The sequence below is a fragment of the Silurus aristotelis genome, assembly GCF_946808225.1.
Source record: "Silurus aristotelis genome assembly, chromosome: 5".
In the NCBI taxonomy this organism is placed as follows: domain Eukaryota; kingdom Metazoa; phylum Chordata; class Actinopteri; order Siluriformes; family Siluridae; genus Silurus; species Silurus aristotelis.
This window is the reverse complement of record NC_139578.1, coordinates 14,690,166-14,707,068: the sequence shown is the minus strand read 5'-3', so window position 1 is coordinate 14,707,068 and position 16,903 is coordinate 14,690,166. Positions and strand designations below refer to the sequence as shown.

At 38.8% G+C, this 16,903-nt stretch overlaps 2 protein-coding genes across 3 annotated transcripts in view; both read left to right on the top strand.

Moving 5' to 3' along the window:
* Nucleotides 1-856: 856 nt before the first annotated feature.
* Nucleotides 857-16,903, top strand: part of mus81 (MUS81 structure-specific endonuclease subunit) — a 121,606-nt gene continuing 105,559 nt past the window's right edge. Inside the window, exons 1-16 of one of the 2 annotated variants that reach the window (XM_083541146.1) lie at nt 857-1,596; nt 1,677-1,806; nt 3,473-3,594; nt 3,687-3,803; nt 3,905-3,985; nt 4,076-4,164; nt 4,679-4,855; nt 4,984-5,157; nt 5,281-5,408; nt 6,179-6,291; nt 6,387-6,506; nt 7,395-7,490; nt 7,588-7,722; nt 7,856-7,959; nt 8,052-8,135; nt 9,005-9,114. In XM_083541146.1, coding sequence (XP_083397272.1) covers nt 1,459-1,596; nt 1,677-1,806; nt 3,473-3,594; nt 3,687-3,803; nt 3,905-3,985; nt 4,076-4,164; nt 4,679-4,855; nt 4,984-5,157; nt 5,281-5,408; nt 6,179-6,291; nt 6,387-6,506; nt 7,395-7,490; nt 7,588-7,722; nt 7,856-7,959; nt 8,052-8,135; nt 9,005-9,071 — 1,875 coding nt within the window. In that variant the 5' untranslated portion in view covers nt 857-1,458 and the 3' untranslated portion in view covers nt 9,072-9,114. Of the gene's footprint in view, nt 1,597-1,676; nt 1,807-3,472; nt 3,595-3,686; nt 3,804-3,904; nt 3,986-4,075; nt 4,165-4,678; nt 4,856-4,983; nt 5,158-5,280; nt 5,409-6,178; nt 6,292-6,386; nt 6,507-7,394; nt 7,491-7,587; nt 7,723-7,855; nt 7,960-8,051; nt 8,136-9,004; nt 9,175-16,903 lie in introns of those variants that run through there. The other variant, XM_083541145.1, reaches the window with a different exon arrangement.
* Nucleotides 9,207-16,635, top strand: LOC310726005 (transmembrane protein 151B; the record flags this gene model as incomplete). Its single annotated transcript, XM_083541148.1, has 2 exons — nt 9,207-10,257; nt 14,851-16,635. Exons 1-2 carry the CDS (start codon nt 10,198-10,200, stop codon nt 16,633-16,635), a joined length of 1,845 nt encoding a protein of 614 aa, XP_083397274.1. The 5' UTR covers nt 9,207-10,197.

The following is a 16,903-nucleotide window of genomic DNA, read 5'->3' as shown; positions in this document are numbered from 1 at the left end:
ATACACGTACATAAACATTCTTTATATATATATATATATATATATATATATATATATATACATTCTTTATATATATATATACACACACACACACACACACACATATATATATATATATATATATATATATATATATATATATATATATATATATATAAAGAATGTATATATATATATATATATATAAAGAATGTTTATGTACGTGTATATATGTGTGTGTGTGTGTGTGTGTGTATATATATATATATATATATATATATATATATATATATATATATATATATATATATATATATATATATATAATATATATAGAATATACGTATAAGAATGTATATATAAGATTGTATGACCGTATTAGTGTTGGTTATACTATATGCTAATATTAATAATACATTTACTTTTTTTTTTCTTTTTTTTACTTTTTATGAACATTAACGCTTTTACACAAAGTCCAGTTTCTCTCACTCTCATTCTCTCAGTTGATGATGCACTGCACACGGGACCGCGTCGCCAAACATAAACGTCACTACATCAATCGTCACGTGCCAGATCCGCAGTTTTAACACAAATTCTTTAGTCCCAGCTGCGGAAACTAGTCTGCTTTAGGATCTAAATGTCTAAATATTCAACAAACCCATAATTGAACCAGATTACATCTGTAGGTTCCATTAAAAATAAAAAAAACCCTAAACACTATCTTAAAAAAATGTGTACGATACCAGGCCATTTAAAAAAAAATCAGTTTATTAAAATACTACATTATGATAATACATTGTTTAACGTGTAGTATATGAGGTTGCGTTTATTCTTTTAAATGATTTCGCAGTGATACAGTGTTGGGATTTAAACGATAAGCAACGCGTTCAATGTTTCGAGTTTAGGAGGATTTTGTTGCGTGGATCTGGCAATCCTGCTACGAACGTTGTTTTTGAATACACCGGCGCGTAGCACGACTCGTACAGTGGGTAGCTGTATATATATATATATATATATATATATATATATATATATATATATATATAGTAATAAAAAAGGCGTGTTGGGTTTCATCGAGTTGCGTTGAAGTTGTTCTTCTGCTTTACAGAAACACGAACTAAACTAAACGTTGAGAGATATAATGTATTGTTGTCGCTAGCTTGTTATTGTTAGCTCCCCCTGGCTAACATTTAGGTAGAAAACAAAATGAGTTTCAAGTTCAGACTGTGTGAGCAAAACCAAATATCTTAAATAAAAGTCAGAGTATTCCAGATTACAACACATACCCATAGAAGCAGAGTGCTGTTGGGTTACCGTGTGTATGTTGTGACCCCCTCCGTCGGTTACTAGTGTAATTCGCTTGCATGTAACGATACTGGGACATTTATCGGCAGATAGACTGTAAATCTGAATCAGTCGGAGGTTTATTTTGTTGCTTGGTTTGAGCTGATAGCGAGGTAAAACTCGCTGTGTATCCACATGCCATCGGAAGCAGTGCGTCTGGGTCGGAAGAGGCCTGTACCCTCCTGCCCGAACCCCCTGTTCCTCCAGTGGCTCACTGAGATGCGCGATCACGCGAAAGAGAAAGGCCTGAAGACCCAGTACGTCTATCAGAAGGTAACCTGCCACATGCCCTACGTCTATCATTTTATTAATCCAGGCAGCCTTTTAACTGATGACAGTACGCTCTTTTGAAGGCCCTGATCTCTTTAAAAAAGTATCCACTCCCACTGAAAAACGGCAAAGAGGCCAAAATTCTGCAGAACTTTGGGGACGGGATCTGTAAGCTCCTGGATGAGAGGCTTGAGAAACACTACCGAGAAAACGGTAAGGAAACTGCTTTCACAGATGTGTGATCAGGGTCAGCTTTGGGTTTTGTTTTTGTTTCTATTTGCCGAAAAGCAATGAAATGGTTTTCACACACTACACCGACTGTGTACATTTGCAACATTTCTCAGACTTTCATATCCAGATGACAGCTTTGGGCTCACAACATAAATTATATATCCATCCTAGTGCAGATGGATCAGGTCTAAAGAAGTCAAGATACTCAAAAACAGAAGTCGGTGGTGATAAATGATGAACATTTAAGTAGGTGATACTGCATTTCAGTGTTCATGGTTGACACTCGTTTGTAAGTGTATTTTGAAGACATTTTGTGTTTAAAGTCGACTTTTTAGAAATGCAACAGAGTTTTCTTGGAGATTTATAACCTAAAAGTCTCGTTTTGTATTCTAAAGTACAGAGCTGTAAACCTGTGAACAATAAATAAATAGAGCCCAGAAATCAAAGGTGATATACAAAATTCAAGTACAGACATAAACCCCAGGAATGTGCTATAATCATTTCTGAAAAAGAGCATCTGTAGTCTTTGGGTGAAGGCTTGAAGACAAGGAGCTGTACAGGAAAGACAAAAAAGGAGTGGTAGGTTAATGGTTGAACTGGTGATCGCAAGGTTGTGAATTTAAGATCTGAGCAACACCAAGCTGCCAGCTCCGGGGGTCTTGAGAAATACCCTTAAACTGCGACTGCTCAGTTGTATAAATGAGATAACTGTAAGTCACTCTTTATAAGGATGTCTGCCAAATGCCATTAATATAAAAAGCGTGACTGAATTTTAGAGAAGAATGTGTCAGACTTGAACACCCTAGTCGGCACATACTGTATATAATGGTGCAGAACTTTTTAAAGCCTGGATTGCAAAGACTAAAGTTATATTTATAGCTGTATATCAAATATCATTCTTGCAATGGCAGCAAACCAATCCTGGTAGAATGTGACCTAATTAATAGTGTCTTAGGAGTGGTCTACATGTGATTATAAACCAGTTGAACAGCAGTATTCTTTATAGAATAGAGAAAAATATACAAAGTAAAAAACAGTGCCATGTGTTGCTGGATTTCCATAGCTTATATTAAAGCTTTTTTTTTTTTTTTTTTTTTTGGTCTGCATTCAGAGATAGCAAGGGACATTAAAGTTCAGCTGTTTGTAAAGAGAAGTGAAATTTCATTCCAGTGGAGAGAAATCTTGAGGATTGTCCTTTTTTGTGTGGCAGCGGGTTAAACCTAGCCGGGTTTGTACCATGAAGATTGAGCTATAAATTGATGACTGTGTAGATTTTTATCTGTTGCTATCATGAGCAAGCAATATATGAATTTCCTTCAGGCAGTTACATGTAGAACAGTGGAGAAAAAGCAGTGGAGTGATTGTTAAAAGTAGGCAGGTTGAAAACAAATTGGGATGCTGCATTCTGGATCAGATGTAAAGACTTAATGGCACATTTGCAAAAAGCCTCGCCAGGAGAAAGACGCTGTAGTCAGATCTTGAGATAATGAGAAACTGAACAAAAGACTGATGTACCTGTTTGGGCAAAAATGAATGGATTCCTGATTTCCTGATGCTCTACAGGAGAAACCATGCATGAAGAAGTACGTTGTGCAACATAAACAGAATGAATAGGATAACCATCCCCTTTCTTTTTCTATCATTATAGGTGCCAATGCTCCTGTCCACTGCCTCCCACAGAGTGTTGAACTCTGCAGTAACAACCTCCCTTCCACCATCCCATCATCACATTGCTCCAACATTCCTGCTCCAAAGGGTGGAGGAAATATGGTGACTTTGACATAAGTACACACCACAAGTCTCTCATTGTGTTTCTTATACATGTGTGTCATGGTTTCAAATATTCTGGTAATTTTTTGCAGAGCAAGGCAGGTGGTGATATAGGACAGGAGAAAGGAGGAAAGAAGAAGAGGGAATATGTGCCTCAGAAGCGATCAGGAGGCTATGCCGTCCTGCTTACGTTGTACAGACATTCACAGGTATAACACACTGCTGTGGACATTGTGGCACTTTATATGGATTTCACAAGCAACAAATGTAACTATGGATTCTTTAAATTTTTTATTTTTTTTCCCCCCAGGCACCTAATAGTAAAGGTTTCATGTTTAAAAATGAACTGCAAAACGAGGCGCAGTCCCTTTGTGACAAATCTTTCACTGTGGTAAGCCCAAATTGGGAACTAAGTAAAGTATTGTGTACTTTTGTAGAACTGGCTGATGTGTACGTTTTTCACTATATGTTTTATGTGTAGCCTGATCTAGGTAGTAAATACACAGCGTGGTCTTCAGTAAGCACCCTCATTCAGAAAGACCTGCTTCTGAAGACACACAACCCTGCCAGGTAAACCCTCCCTCTGTGTTGTGGAACGTGTACAGTTAATTCTAACGACATCAACAAATCAAGTCTTAAACATGCCAAACTTCAAATATAAAAAAAATCTACTAAGGATATTAAAACTGTCCCATAATGCAATAGTTTAACCAGTTTGCATAAGGAGCATCTGTGTTAGCTATGATTTAATGCTCCGTTTTTATTTCATGTACATAAGTGAGGTATAAACTATATATACGTATAGAGATCACACAATTACACTTGTTTATGTACTGTAAAATTAAAGCCATACATCTCCAATAATATTATGCTTGTGCTGTCTGTAATTGCAGAGGAAAATATTTGTCTTTTAATGAGGTGGAAACAGTGTGTATTAAGTGTGAATTTTATGGTACCGTGTCAAAACATGATTATTTTTTGTATCATTTTTGTATCATTATGGTTTCTTTTCTGTATTGTGCTTAGTAGCTGCTGCTCACATCTACTCAGTACTCCTTTGGGATTTCTCACCTTCGTTTATTAGATACTCATTGACAGAGCTTGGTCTGGCTCTAGCAGAAAGATTGGAGTGTGGAGAAAAAGGGGGAAAGGGTGGACGAGAGAAGAACAACAGTGAGGCTGAGGACTCAGGGGATGGACCGGTTTCTGTAGACCTGACTCTGGATGAAGACAAAGAAGAACATGAAGCTGAAGACAGAAGGTAAGAGTGGATTTAATCATTCGAAAAAATACGTGAACTAGGATATTTGGAGATGGTGTTCCTGTAATGTGAAAGGTCTTGCATGAGTATGAAGTGTTTTAGAAATGCTCCAATGTTCTTGCTTTCAGCATCCCAAGAGACGAGCAACCTAGCACAGCTGTCTCAGTAAAACATGTGGGGAGTGCTGCACCTGACGCTAATCCCTCGGAAAAGTGTCAGAGCTCAGAGACAGGGAGAGCTTCATATCTTCTCTCTGGAACTTATGACATTGTGCTGTGTGTTGACTTTATTGAGACAACTGGGTAAGTGTTCAGCTCTCTCTCTCTCTCTCTCTCTCTGTCTCTCTCTCTCTCTCTCTCTCTCTCTCTCTCTCGGTTTTGAATATGTTTTATTTAATTGCTCATGAGGTGATGTTGACTTGGCAGAGGAAACACAGCACGCAAACAAGAATTGGTGAAGGAGTTACAGAGAAACGGTGTGACCTTTGACATCAGGAAACTAAATGTGGGAGACTTCCTGTGGGTTGCTCGTGAGAAAGTGGCACCTGTGCCTGGTAATCTCTCGCTCTTGCTGTTTTTGTGCATTACTTTGACACTTGATTTTTAACATCGCTACACATGTTGCATGGGTGTACAACCCATGCAACATGCATAAAACCATTAGACATAACGATGTAAAGACCTGAGAAATTTTTTCTTTTTTGTATTTTTAACTAGCGGTAGTGACAGACATTTTAGCCATTTTTTCATATGTTCTTTAATACTTACTGAAGATTTGAAGTACAAAACGTGGGAGAAATGCAGTCAGGTCAGCTTGACAAGAGCTTCTGAAAGAAGTGGAGTCACTGAAGTAGCTTTCTTCACCTGGTAAAGTAGTTTTACTCCAAAAAATGTTTAATGTTTCTATTTTTTTTTAATACAGTACCTAAGTCAAATAAATTCAGCAGGTGGCGCTGTTATGTTTGTGGTGGTCTTTGCATATTCTTCTGTAGTCTTTTAGTGGTCATTTACTGTGCTGATATTATAATCATAAGAGTAATCCATATATATATATTATTTTGTTAAAGCACTATAATAAAACAGAATACAAAAATAAATGTGTAATAAAATAAACCATAAATGCACATTTACTACAAATAGGATCGGTTAATCAAGTAAGTTATTCTCCGGATTTACATAGGTTCTTTATTACTAATTGTAAAATATTTTTGATGTTTAGTTTAATTTCTCAGTGTAGTTTTAATAAATCATAAAATGCAGTCATGTATATGGCACCAGCATAACCTTTATACACAATTTATTTATGACTGGTTTTTAAATGAAGGTCAGCTGCGTCCACCTGTGGCAAAAGAACTGGTTCTTGATTATATCATCGAGAGAAAGCGGATAGATGACCTGTGTGGAAGTATAATGGATGGGCGTTTCAGAGAACAGAAGGTATAACATTCTAAAGTTTCAAATAGCCTATTTTACACCACAGCAACCTGATTTTTTATTTGTTTGGTTGTATTATTATTTTTTTTCTGTATCAGTTTCGTCTGAAGAGGTGCGGTCTGCATAAGCCCATTTACCTGGTGGAGCAGTATGGTTCAGCAGCAGCACACCTCAGTCTACCAGAGAGCACTTTGCAACAAGCTGTAGTTAATACACAGGTATATACACACACACATACCAAATATTATTGTAAGACAAAAACTTGTTTTAAAAATGTTGTTTAGTATTTTATTATTATAATATTTTATTTATAAATATATTTTTTGTAGACATACTGAATACAAAATTTCTTATTGATAATACTGTAATATGCACTCACTATCCACTTTATTAGAAACAGCTGCACATTTTCACATTCCTGCAGTTATCCAAACAACTGTTTGTGTGGCAGCAAAACAATGTATGCATAGATCAAGAGCTTTACAAGGTTTACATCAAATGTCAGAATATGGCATGTGGGTTGGTACATGATGGGCTGGTTTGAGTATTTAATAAACTGCTGGTCACTTGGAATTTTTATTCAACAGTCTCAAGAGAGCAACAGATTTGTGGGTGAAAATGTTTTGTTGATTTGAGATGTTTGAGGAAAATGACCAGATTTGTTTGACCTGCCAGAAAGGATATAGAAATTCAAATAATCAGTCTTTGCAACAGTGGTGATCTTTGCATGCGCTAACCTGAAGGCCACACAAGTTTCTTTTCATGCAGCCAAGAACAGGAACCTGAGGCTGTCATGGGCAAAAGAACACAGAAACAGTTCAGTTAGTTTAAACCAGCTCATGTTCATAATTGTGCAAGTGTACAGGTGCTCCTGTTTAAATGGATGGTGAGTGTATTATATACTAAAGAGTGGGTAGGTATACACTTTGTGGGTATACAGTGGGTCAATTTAAAGAGGAACAAACATTAATAAAAAAAAAAAAAAAGAATTACTGATTAGGAAGGGTGAGTAAATATTAGATTATATACAAGATGATAAGGAAGGTTAAAATTATCTCTTGTTTCCATATATTTTAAAACCCTCACATCAGCATGTTATGTTTCAGGTGGTAGATAACTTCTTTGTAAAGAAAGTTCAGGATGTCAAGGAATCAGCTGCCTACCTCACAGTCATGACCAGATATCTACAGAAACTTTATCAGGTCAGTCTGAGCTGGAGTGCCATATTGTTTTATATATTTAATGTTGTTGGGTTTCTTTTCCTCCAGGTAAAATTTATCTTGAAATGTTCTCTTACAGAATCAGACATTGTATTGCCACTCCAGAGAACTAGAAGGAGATGCAGAGTGTGATGTGGAGAATAGAGACCGAGAAAACCCCCGCTGCTCGCTCATCTCCTTCACAGAATTCAACTATGGGGCTTTGAAAAACAAGGTAGCATGTGACGCTGTTATAATATGATTTTGAGAAATCATTTATAAGAGTTAGACATTTTGTTACCCCCTCTGCCATCACACCGACCCAGTTTTTTTTTTTTCTTCTGAATTTTCCGTGTACACTTTTGCAGTGTCAGACGGTTAAAGAGGTTTTTGCCCGACAGCTGATGCAAATCAGTGGAATATCTGGTGACAAAGCAGCCGCCATATTAGAGCACTACAATACAGTAAGCAGGTATGATCAGCATAAACATTTAAAAGCAGTTCATTGTTCACTTTGCTTTTACTTTGTCAGTATGATATAACAGCATTGTTTCCCTTTCCCAGTTTATTGAATGCATACAACCAGTGTTCCACTGATGCTGAGAAAGAAAAGCTCCTGTCATCTATCAAATATGGCAAACTTAAAAGGTTATTTTATTTATTTATTATTTATTATATTCATCCTCTGATTGCACTGAATGCTGCAATCGACTTACCATGTAGGGGCGAGTCAGCTCAGAATGGGGGGCATAGATGTCTGCGTTTGTATTTTGTTAGCAGAAAGCTACTTTGATGGGCAATGTACGTATATTTTACTCCTGAGTCACCAATCTGTATATTCTTTGTTGTATATTTAACTAGTGAATATATCAGTTGTTTGAACAAACACACTTAAATAAATAAAACAAATACTAGTATATACTTCAAAACCCACTTATATCTGAGAAGTGTTACTTTGTTTGCTTCTGATGCTATGTGAAAGCATTATTGCTTTTACATTCTTCCTCAGAACTCAGAGGAAAATGTATTTGTGATTAAGACACTGGCTGCATAAATGAGATAAGTAAGTCACTCTGAATGTGACCTTTTTCAAGTTGCTCTAATCCAGACTTTGCAGGTTTGATCAGCATTTTGGAAAATTGTAGCTGCAATGGCAGCCATCTGTAGGGGGGGGGAGTCTTGAGAGAGGCTTTTGGTCCAAAGAATGCTTTTCCAGCAGTAAAGCATGGGGGTGGCAGCATTATGTTATGGAGGTGTTTTTCTATAATAAAAAAAAAAAAAGATGGCATAAGGAAGAAGATTATTTATAAAAACTGAAGCAATATCTTAAGACTTCAGCCAAAAAAAAAAAAAATCAGTAAAAACAGTTAAAGGATACCTGGAGAAAATCTGTTTTCAATTATATTTGCAGGGATTTATACCTTTTGTGAGTTAATGTATGAAGTGTGTGGCTTCATACTTGTAGTATAATGTGAGCCTTTATTTATGTCAATGTCATTTTTTTTCTTTTTTTTTAGAAACATTGGACCAGCTCTTAGCCGGACTGTATACCAGCTTTACTGTACAGATGGACCTCTGTCATAACCACACACTACAAATCTTACCATTCTTTACCCAAATGAAATGCTTGCTGCTCTTTTTTCCTTATCTGTTTATAGGCTTTGCAAAATAAAGATTTACATATATATATATATATCATTGTGCTTCTGGGAAATGAAATTTAAAAATGGCTTGGTTAGTGTATGGAGAGTAGTGAATGTATTTTGCTGCTTCGGACTGTTTTATATTTTCATTATATTTGCACTATTTTGTTTACTCGTGGTATTACATAGAAACTTGCTGGGTGGAATTGCTCTTACTCAATAAAGTATAACGGATTCGCGACTAAAAACAGCCTCTGCCATTAGGCGAGCAGGTGCATTGTGAGGAAATGGTAGTGGCAGGGAGGAAACCCTAAGCAGGTAGATGACGTCAGTGCGTGCATAAGGATCTAATCTATAGGAAAGTCTTCCTGGCCTTGTCCCAAACGAATAAATACTATTGTGTTATAATGTACATTGGAAACTTCATGACCATACCCTACTTTATAGGGTGGTATGTGGGTTTGGACGTTGCCTATCTATTGTATCTATTGTTCCTCTATAGGCCATAGAGGAGAGCGGAGGGAGACCTCTGATGACGTGCTCGGAGAGAACAGCATCATACACACACAAAAGGAAAAGCAAAAGAGAAGAAAAGAAATCATACCGCGCCTTATGCAATTTTTTTGTGCACTTTTTTTTGTACGTATCCGATTTTGGAACTGCAGAAGTCTTTTTTTTTTTTTTTAATCGAGCATTAATTTATTAAATTATTTAATTGATGAATCCAGCCTCCTCCTCGCCTCCCTTTTTATCAGACGTAAACAGCTTCACCTCCACATCCGCATCCTCGTTACATCGCGTTATTTAAAATACAAGGATGCAGACTGAAGAATGGTTCAAATTATCAGGTTTGAGGAATTGCATTTACGGCTCGTGTGAAGGACACTATATGTAGAAGAGGGGGGAAAAACAGCCTGCTGGTTGAGTGCGGGTTGTCTGGCAGCGGCGCAGGTGTTGAAGCGGATGCTGAGGCGGCGGATGGGGTGAGTCTGGAGGGAGCGGAGCGCTCCACAAGCGGGCTGCTCCTGAGTGAGGGTCCGCTACAGCCGGAACGCTGAGCGGGAATAATGCAGACGGACACAGCGGACGGAGAGGAGCCCATTCTGCCCGGGACTGGCAGGGAAGAGGTGAGCTCGATTTATTTTGGGAAGAGACATGCAATGAATGCACAATTTGCGCTGGGTTAACCAGAATCCCAGTCAAAGCTATTTTACTGCTTTACCGCTCCATGAGCACTTGGAGATGTTGGGTCCACATAGGCATAAACGAGGAGCTAAAACGATCAACACAGGGTACGGACTGCTTTGTGATGCGTGTCCCCTTCGGCATCCTTCGCCGAGCTCCTGCATTGCAGTTAGGGGGAAACGCGCTGCTGTGTTTATCCTTTATCATCTCATACTGCCTTCCTTCTGCTCGTTTCACTCGCAAACAGACTGTAGGTTTGTGTCAATTATGTGTAAGAAATGTGGCACGAGAGGGATGGCACTGGGGAATTAGCGTCACTATTCTTTTCCCCCCCTGAAGACCCCCTGCTGCGATCATTCAGCTCCGAAAAGCACCGCTTTTTTTCTCTTGTATTTATAAACAAAGCCTGTCTTAATTTTCATTAAATGGCTGTGGGGAACTAACAGACCTACTGCCTTGATCGATTATAAACCCATAAAAGTCCTGATGTAGTGGGAGCGTTGCAGGATTCATTATGCGAGAACACCTTAGTGTTTTATTCAGGCCTGCAGGTTCATTTGTTCCTAAAAGGAGAATAGCAGTCATGGGTAAACCTACATGTACATGTAGTACAAATTCCACTAAAAATACTTGTATAAGATGCATTTTGCTTTCATGTTTTTTTTTTTTTTATGTTTTATTTAGATATACTGAATGCTGTAAAACAAAGGTTCTCCAACTTTTTGTAGCCCAGAACCAATTTAACTTTCTAATAAATCCCACAGACAGCAGCACATACTTATTTCATGAACATATGTATATATCTAGGCTATGCGTAGATAAAATTGCTTATTTTCACTGCTGTAAGGCCATGTCAGGTTCCTCTTCTGCTTACAAAAACTGGACCACTGAAGACTGGAAACTGTAGCCTGGTCTTATAGGCATTTCTGCTGAGGCACACAGCAGAAATGTGTGTTCCAGGCTGGTTGAGGTAGGAAATACTTTCTAGTTAATATCTAATAATCATCACTTTAATCCCACAGTCTAGATAATTTTGTTGCTGACCATGTCAAACCCTGTATGGTCACTATTTCAGTATATTTTAATCTCTATTTCCAGTGACTGTATATAAAAATGCATCATGTCACAGACCAAAGGTCATCTCAAACTGATTTTGTGAAAGTGACAAGGAGTTTAGTGATCTTCCCAGTCACTGGATCTGAATTCAGTAGGAGAGCTTGGTTGATGTGGTAGAACAGGAAGTTTGCATGACATCACATTACAGTGCATGTGAAAACATATCTGTATGTGTGATGCAATCATGTCAACATGGATTTTAGAGTAGTGTTTTCAACATTCTGTGGAAACCATGTCATGAAGAATTGAGGATGTTTAGAGAGCAGTGTGTGAGGCCCTATCTAGTATTAGCAAAGTGTTCTTTAAAAAAGTGCTCAGCACAATCAATGTAGACTTTTTACACCTGTACATATTCATATAGTTAACTTGTTAGCCAATTGTTCTTTGGTACCAGATGGGCTGGTTGTTTAAGAATTTCAGAAAATGCTAGAATGGTTGATCATGGCTTTAGGTTAAAGAATTGGACAGCTGAAGATTTAAATGTAACCCTTTTCTTAAACTGTCTAGTTTAGGTTATCCTCTGCCTATGCTAGCCTCAGATTGGTATCCCTGGCCGACAGTAGTGGAACTCAATGTGGTCTTCTTTTGTTTTAGGACACCTATCTAAGTTTTGATGTGTTGTGAGATCTGAGATGCTTTTCTGCTCATCACACTTGTAAAGACTGCTTATTTGAATTATTATAGATTTCCTGTCAGCATAAACCAATCTGGTCATTCTCCTCTGATCTCACTCATGAAGAAAGTGTTTCAGCCAGCAGACCATTAACTCACATGGTGTCACACATTGTTCCTACGAGTTTAGCTGTACCCTGCAAACGTTCATTCAATACAGTTTATGAGCATTTACCAGTGGTGTATTGCTGCATAACTGTCTTTTATTATGCTTAAATCTGGATTCAAACTTTAGTTAGAGACTAATCACTAGAGTGTGACTTCTGTTAGACCACCAAATCTGGGACAATGAATAAAAACAGATCCACACACTGACAAAATTCCTAATTGCTGACCTAACCTCCTGTGTCCAGTTACAATTGCAGAATGCAGTGTCTTGAGGTTTCACTGTGGTAGAAACTGAGAAGGCTGCACATCCAAAATAGTGTGTAGTGCAGTTTACATCATAACTTTACAGCATGTGTGACAGAGTAGAAGTGAAGGTGACCTTATCTTTGGACAGGGGATATAGGGAAATAGGAGTCCCACAAAAACTCAAAGCCTATTATTCTGACTCTATAAAGAATAACTGTGTTGGCACAAATTTCATGAACAGTATAAAAAAAACTCTATTATTATATTATACTATTTTAAATAATACTTTTATATTACTGTATTTATACTGTATATTAAAAACAGGGAGGGTCAGCTCATCCATCCTTTCTGTCAATACACTTTGTGCTGGTCTATCTGTCCCAAACACACATGTGTCTACCCAACAATCAAATAAGATTCATTTGTCCAACTAAAGAAACTCAATTTGTCACCTGGTTGAAATAAATTCAATTTGAAATGAGCATTTATTCATTTATTTTTTATGCAATTTATTTCACAATTGGCTTCTTCACAGTGTCCCCTGAGACACCACATGAGCAGCAGTTTGAACAGATGCATGTGGCTTTACATGCCTGAAAAGGAAATATTAGCTTTCACCCTCCTCGTCATATTGTCATATGATTGGTAGAGCTGGATTGTGTATGGCAATCGCAGGTGACCAATTTAAAAAGAAAATGAGAGGAAAGACTGCTAAGAAACAAAGACAGAAAACTTCCCTAGAGAGGATCTGCTTTTGCCTGAGATTCTATTTACTGTTCTTTACTCTTAGTCTCTGTTATTTTCAGTCTGTCTGTGTTTTATCAATCTGGTTTATTTGTGTGCGTGTGCGTGTGTGTGTGTGTGTGTGTGTGTGTGTGTGTGTGTGTGTGTGTGTGTGTGTTCAATAGGATTACAAATATTACATTTGTTTTTGTTAAAATTAGAAGAAGAATTCAGATATTATGTTGTAACACAGGCAAACTGGCCATGAGGCAACCAGTGTCTATAAAAATACTGGATACAATGCAGCTTATATTACTGTCTAACATTGTAGTAATACAAAGCCTTTAGATTAATGATGATTATGCTGGCTTTAAGTTTCTGGTTTATGGTTTCTAATGGCTTCACTCTGCTCAAGACCAATCATGCATGCCTTTACTCTCCACAATGCAGCTTTCCAAATGTAATCGTATCCCCTGCTGAAACATTTCAGCTATCCTCATATTGCATTTCAGGTGAGATCAGGAAATTGATGAGAATCTTAGAGCTGAAATAAAAATACCATAAATTCAGATAGTTGACCGGATGCCAGTAAAGATTTTGTTTCAGCATAGCCAGCTTAACTGTTAAGTTTTTATGAAGAACATTTTTATTTTTATTTCATTATTGTTATGTATGTTTTAGGCAAAACATTTTAATCTTAAGATTTTATATCAGTTAAACTTGGGAGTGGGTAAGTTGGGCTAATTATTTGGTTTTGCTGAAAAATCTCATTACTGTTCATTTGCAATTTATATATCAAATGGCTCCATTCAGTCGTTAAATTAAAGAATGGCAAGTTTCAGAAATTTTAGATGCTCAAGCACTAAATAATTGATTGCCAAATTTTCTATTTTTGTTCCTCATGGTACAATGCTGCATGTCCTCTGGGAGTTTGACTGTATAAGTCAGAGGGTAAGGCAGAGTATGTGAGCACTGTGTCTTCCTCCCTGTGGGATCAAAGTAATGTTATTATTGACTATTATACTGGGTGGCAGAAGAATGTGCTGTCTCTTGCTGAAATAGGAAATGCGTGGCTGGTCTCATCAATAGGCTAATTTCAGGGATAAATAAAAGACTACCTAAAAGCCTGATTAAAAGCACCTTTCTATGCTGATGATGTAGCAACTTCATCAACCCAAGTTCTTCCTCTAAGTCAATTTTACAAATGAAGCAAAACTTAGCCGAGGTATGTAAATGCACAGTAATAATATGTCCTAGAAATATAGTGGTGTGTGAAATGTTCTACACAGAGATAAAAAACATTTACACATTAAACTATGGAGAAAATGCTCTACATTATCAACAATCTCAGAGTAAACTCAAAGAAGGTTGCAAAGTTGAATTACTTTTATGGACTCAAATCATGTTAATAGTTCAACCAACTAATAATTGAGAGTTTCATTGAAAAGGATTAAGTTTTGTGTAGCAAAGGAAAGCAAAAGGGCACTGGAGACATCAAGAGGTTAATATCGCCCCATCGCTAGCTTCTCCCAATCCAGACGTGTGTGCTACAGAGTACAGTAATAGTTCCAAATATCGTTTATTGAGATATTGTTCCCTCTAGATCACAAGATTAAATGTCTTTTTCTGGTTTTCTCTTGTTTTTCCAACAATCTTTTTCTCTTCCACAGCAACGTCCAGTGAAGCAGTCCCTGGCTAGCTCTCTGTGTCGGGAGTCACATTGGAAGTGTCTTCTCCTCACGCTGCTTATGTATGGATGCTTTGGCACCCTGACCTGGTGTGGATTATGCAAGGTTCCTGTCCTCACTGTCCCTGTTGAACTTGCAGCTACAGTATTGGAAAATGAAGACCAGTCTACAACATCAGCTGCTGGTAACTCCTACATCCCTGATGAGTTGGCTCTGGATAGCCCTTGTTCAAGTGGCTATGTCTACATTCCTCTGGCTTTTTTGGCTATGCTATATGTGGTCTACTTGGTGGAGTGCTGGCACTGCTACTCCAAAACTGCCATGCTGGCTCAAGCAGAGGTTGCGGAAGTGTATGAGCGTGTGCAGAGACTTCAGCAGGCTACGCCATGTATCTGGTGGAAGGCGATCAGCTACCATTATGTACGAAGGACCAGACAGGTAACACGCTACCGGAATGGGGATGCATATACCACCACACAGGTGTACCATGAACGGGTAAACACACATGCAGCAAGTTCAGAGTTTGACTATGGCAGGCTGGGAGTAAAAGATGTCTCAAAGGAGCTAAGAGGCCTAATGGATAATCCAGCAGTGCGTCTGCGCTTTACAAAGTGCTTTAGTTTCTCCAGTGCTCGAGCAGAGGCTGCCTACCTAACACAACGTGCACGGTTCTTTGGGGAAAATGAAGGCCTTGATGACTACATGGAAGCACGGGAAGGAATGCACCTAAAAAATGTTGACTTTCGTGAACATATGCTGGCCTTCCCTGACCCCGCTCGGCAGCCCTGGTACGCACGCCGGAGAATATTTTGGCTTGCTTCAGCTTTGCTGCTGTCATGGCCACTTCGTGTTGTGGCTGAATATCGCACTGCGTATGTGCATTACCATGTGGAAAAGCTGTTCGGCGATGAAGATGACAGCAGCAGAGGAGATGGAAGTGAGAATGGAGTTCTCAATGAGAATGTAAGTGGACCTGGAGGATGTGGCATCGGATCAAGCTACCGTGCCATTTCCCGTGTTAACACTGTTGACATGACGGAACTTGAGTGGCACATTCGCTGTAATCAGCAAATGGTTCCAAGCTATTCTGAGGCACTGTTGATGGATCCTGGTTTGGATGGTAACCAAGGCACTAACCCTCCTCCTGCTGGGACAAACTCTAACACGGGAGGTCCTGCGCTGCCGGTGGCCTTTGCCTCAGCCTACCTGCTCCAGAGCTGCCCCCGCTGTCGCCGTTCCACTAGCAGCATGTCACTCCCTTCCAGGCTGAGAGGCCCTACAGCTGCCTTGCTAACTGGCACTGTGGCTGGTATGAGGGCTAGTGGAGCAGGAGGTGCTACTGGAGGTCCAGGCAGGCTTGTTCTGAGCAGAAGTGGTTTTTCATTGGGCCGTCTCCAGGCAACACGTCCCACATCTCTGTTCCATTCTCGCAGTGTGGGTGGAGGTCTGGGAGGAAGAGGGGAGGAGGGGAGTGCTGCAGGAGCAGGAGGTGGAGGGTTTCTTGGTTTAGGCTCAAGACAGGATGAGGAAAGCAGAGGGGTGCTAGAGGGAGAAGGGGAGGAGGAAGAAGAACAGGGTAATGAGGAGGCTGGGGAGGAGGAGAGAGAAAGACAAGAAGAGGAAGCAGAGCATCCTGAAGATAGCAACAGAGAGGAAGGGAGAGAGGGTGAAAGGGATCGACCTCCTGCATATCAGGATGCTTTTTTCTTCCCTGTGTTAATAGTGCATGGAGAGGAGAGTTGTCACACAGGTGAGGACATCTCTTAAACGGAGCGACCCCACCAAAAAAGCAAAAAAATGAGAGGAAGACTACTTAAAAATAGAGGTAGCACTGCTTTTCTAGTATGGGATATGGGACAGTAAGAACTTGTTGTCAGGGTGTAACGCTGTGTAAAGTAGGTTGGAGATATGACTCATTATATCTATGCAAGATTGAGGAATGTCCGGTAAAATAAGTGACAGATACTCAAATTCTTTCTCCATTTCTCATACTTCAATAGGAAGTATATTATAGAAAAACGAAGACCAAGAAAAA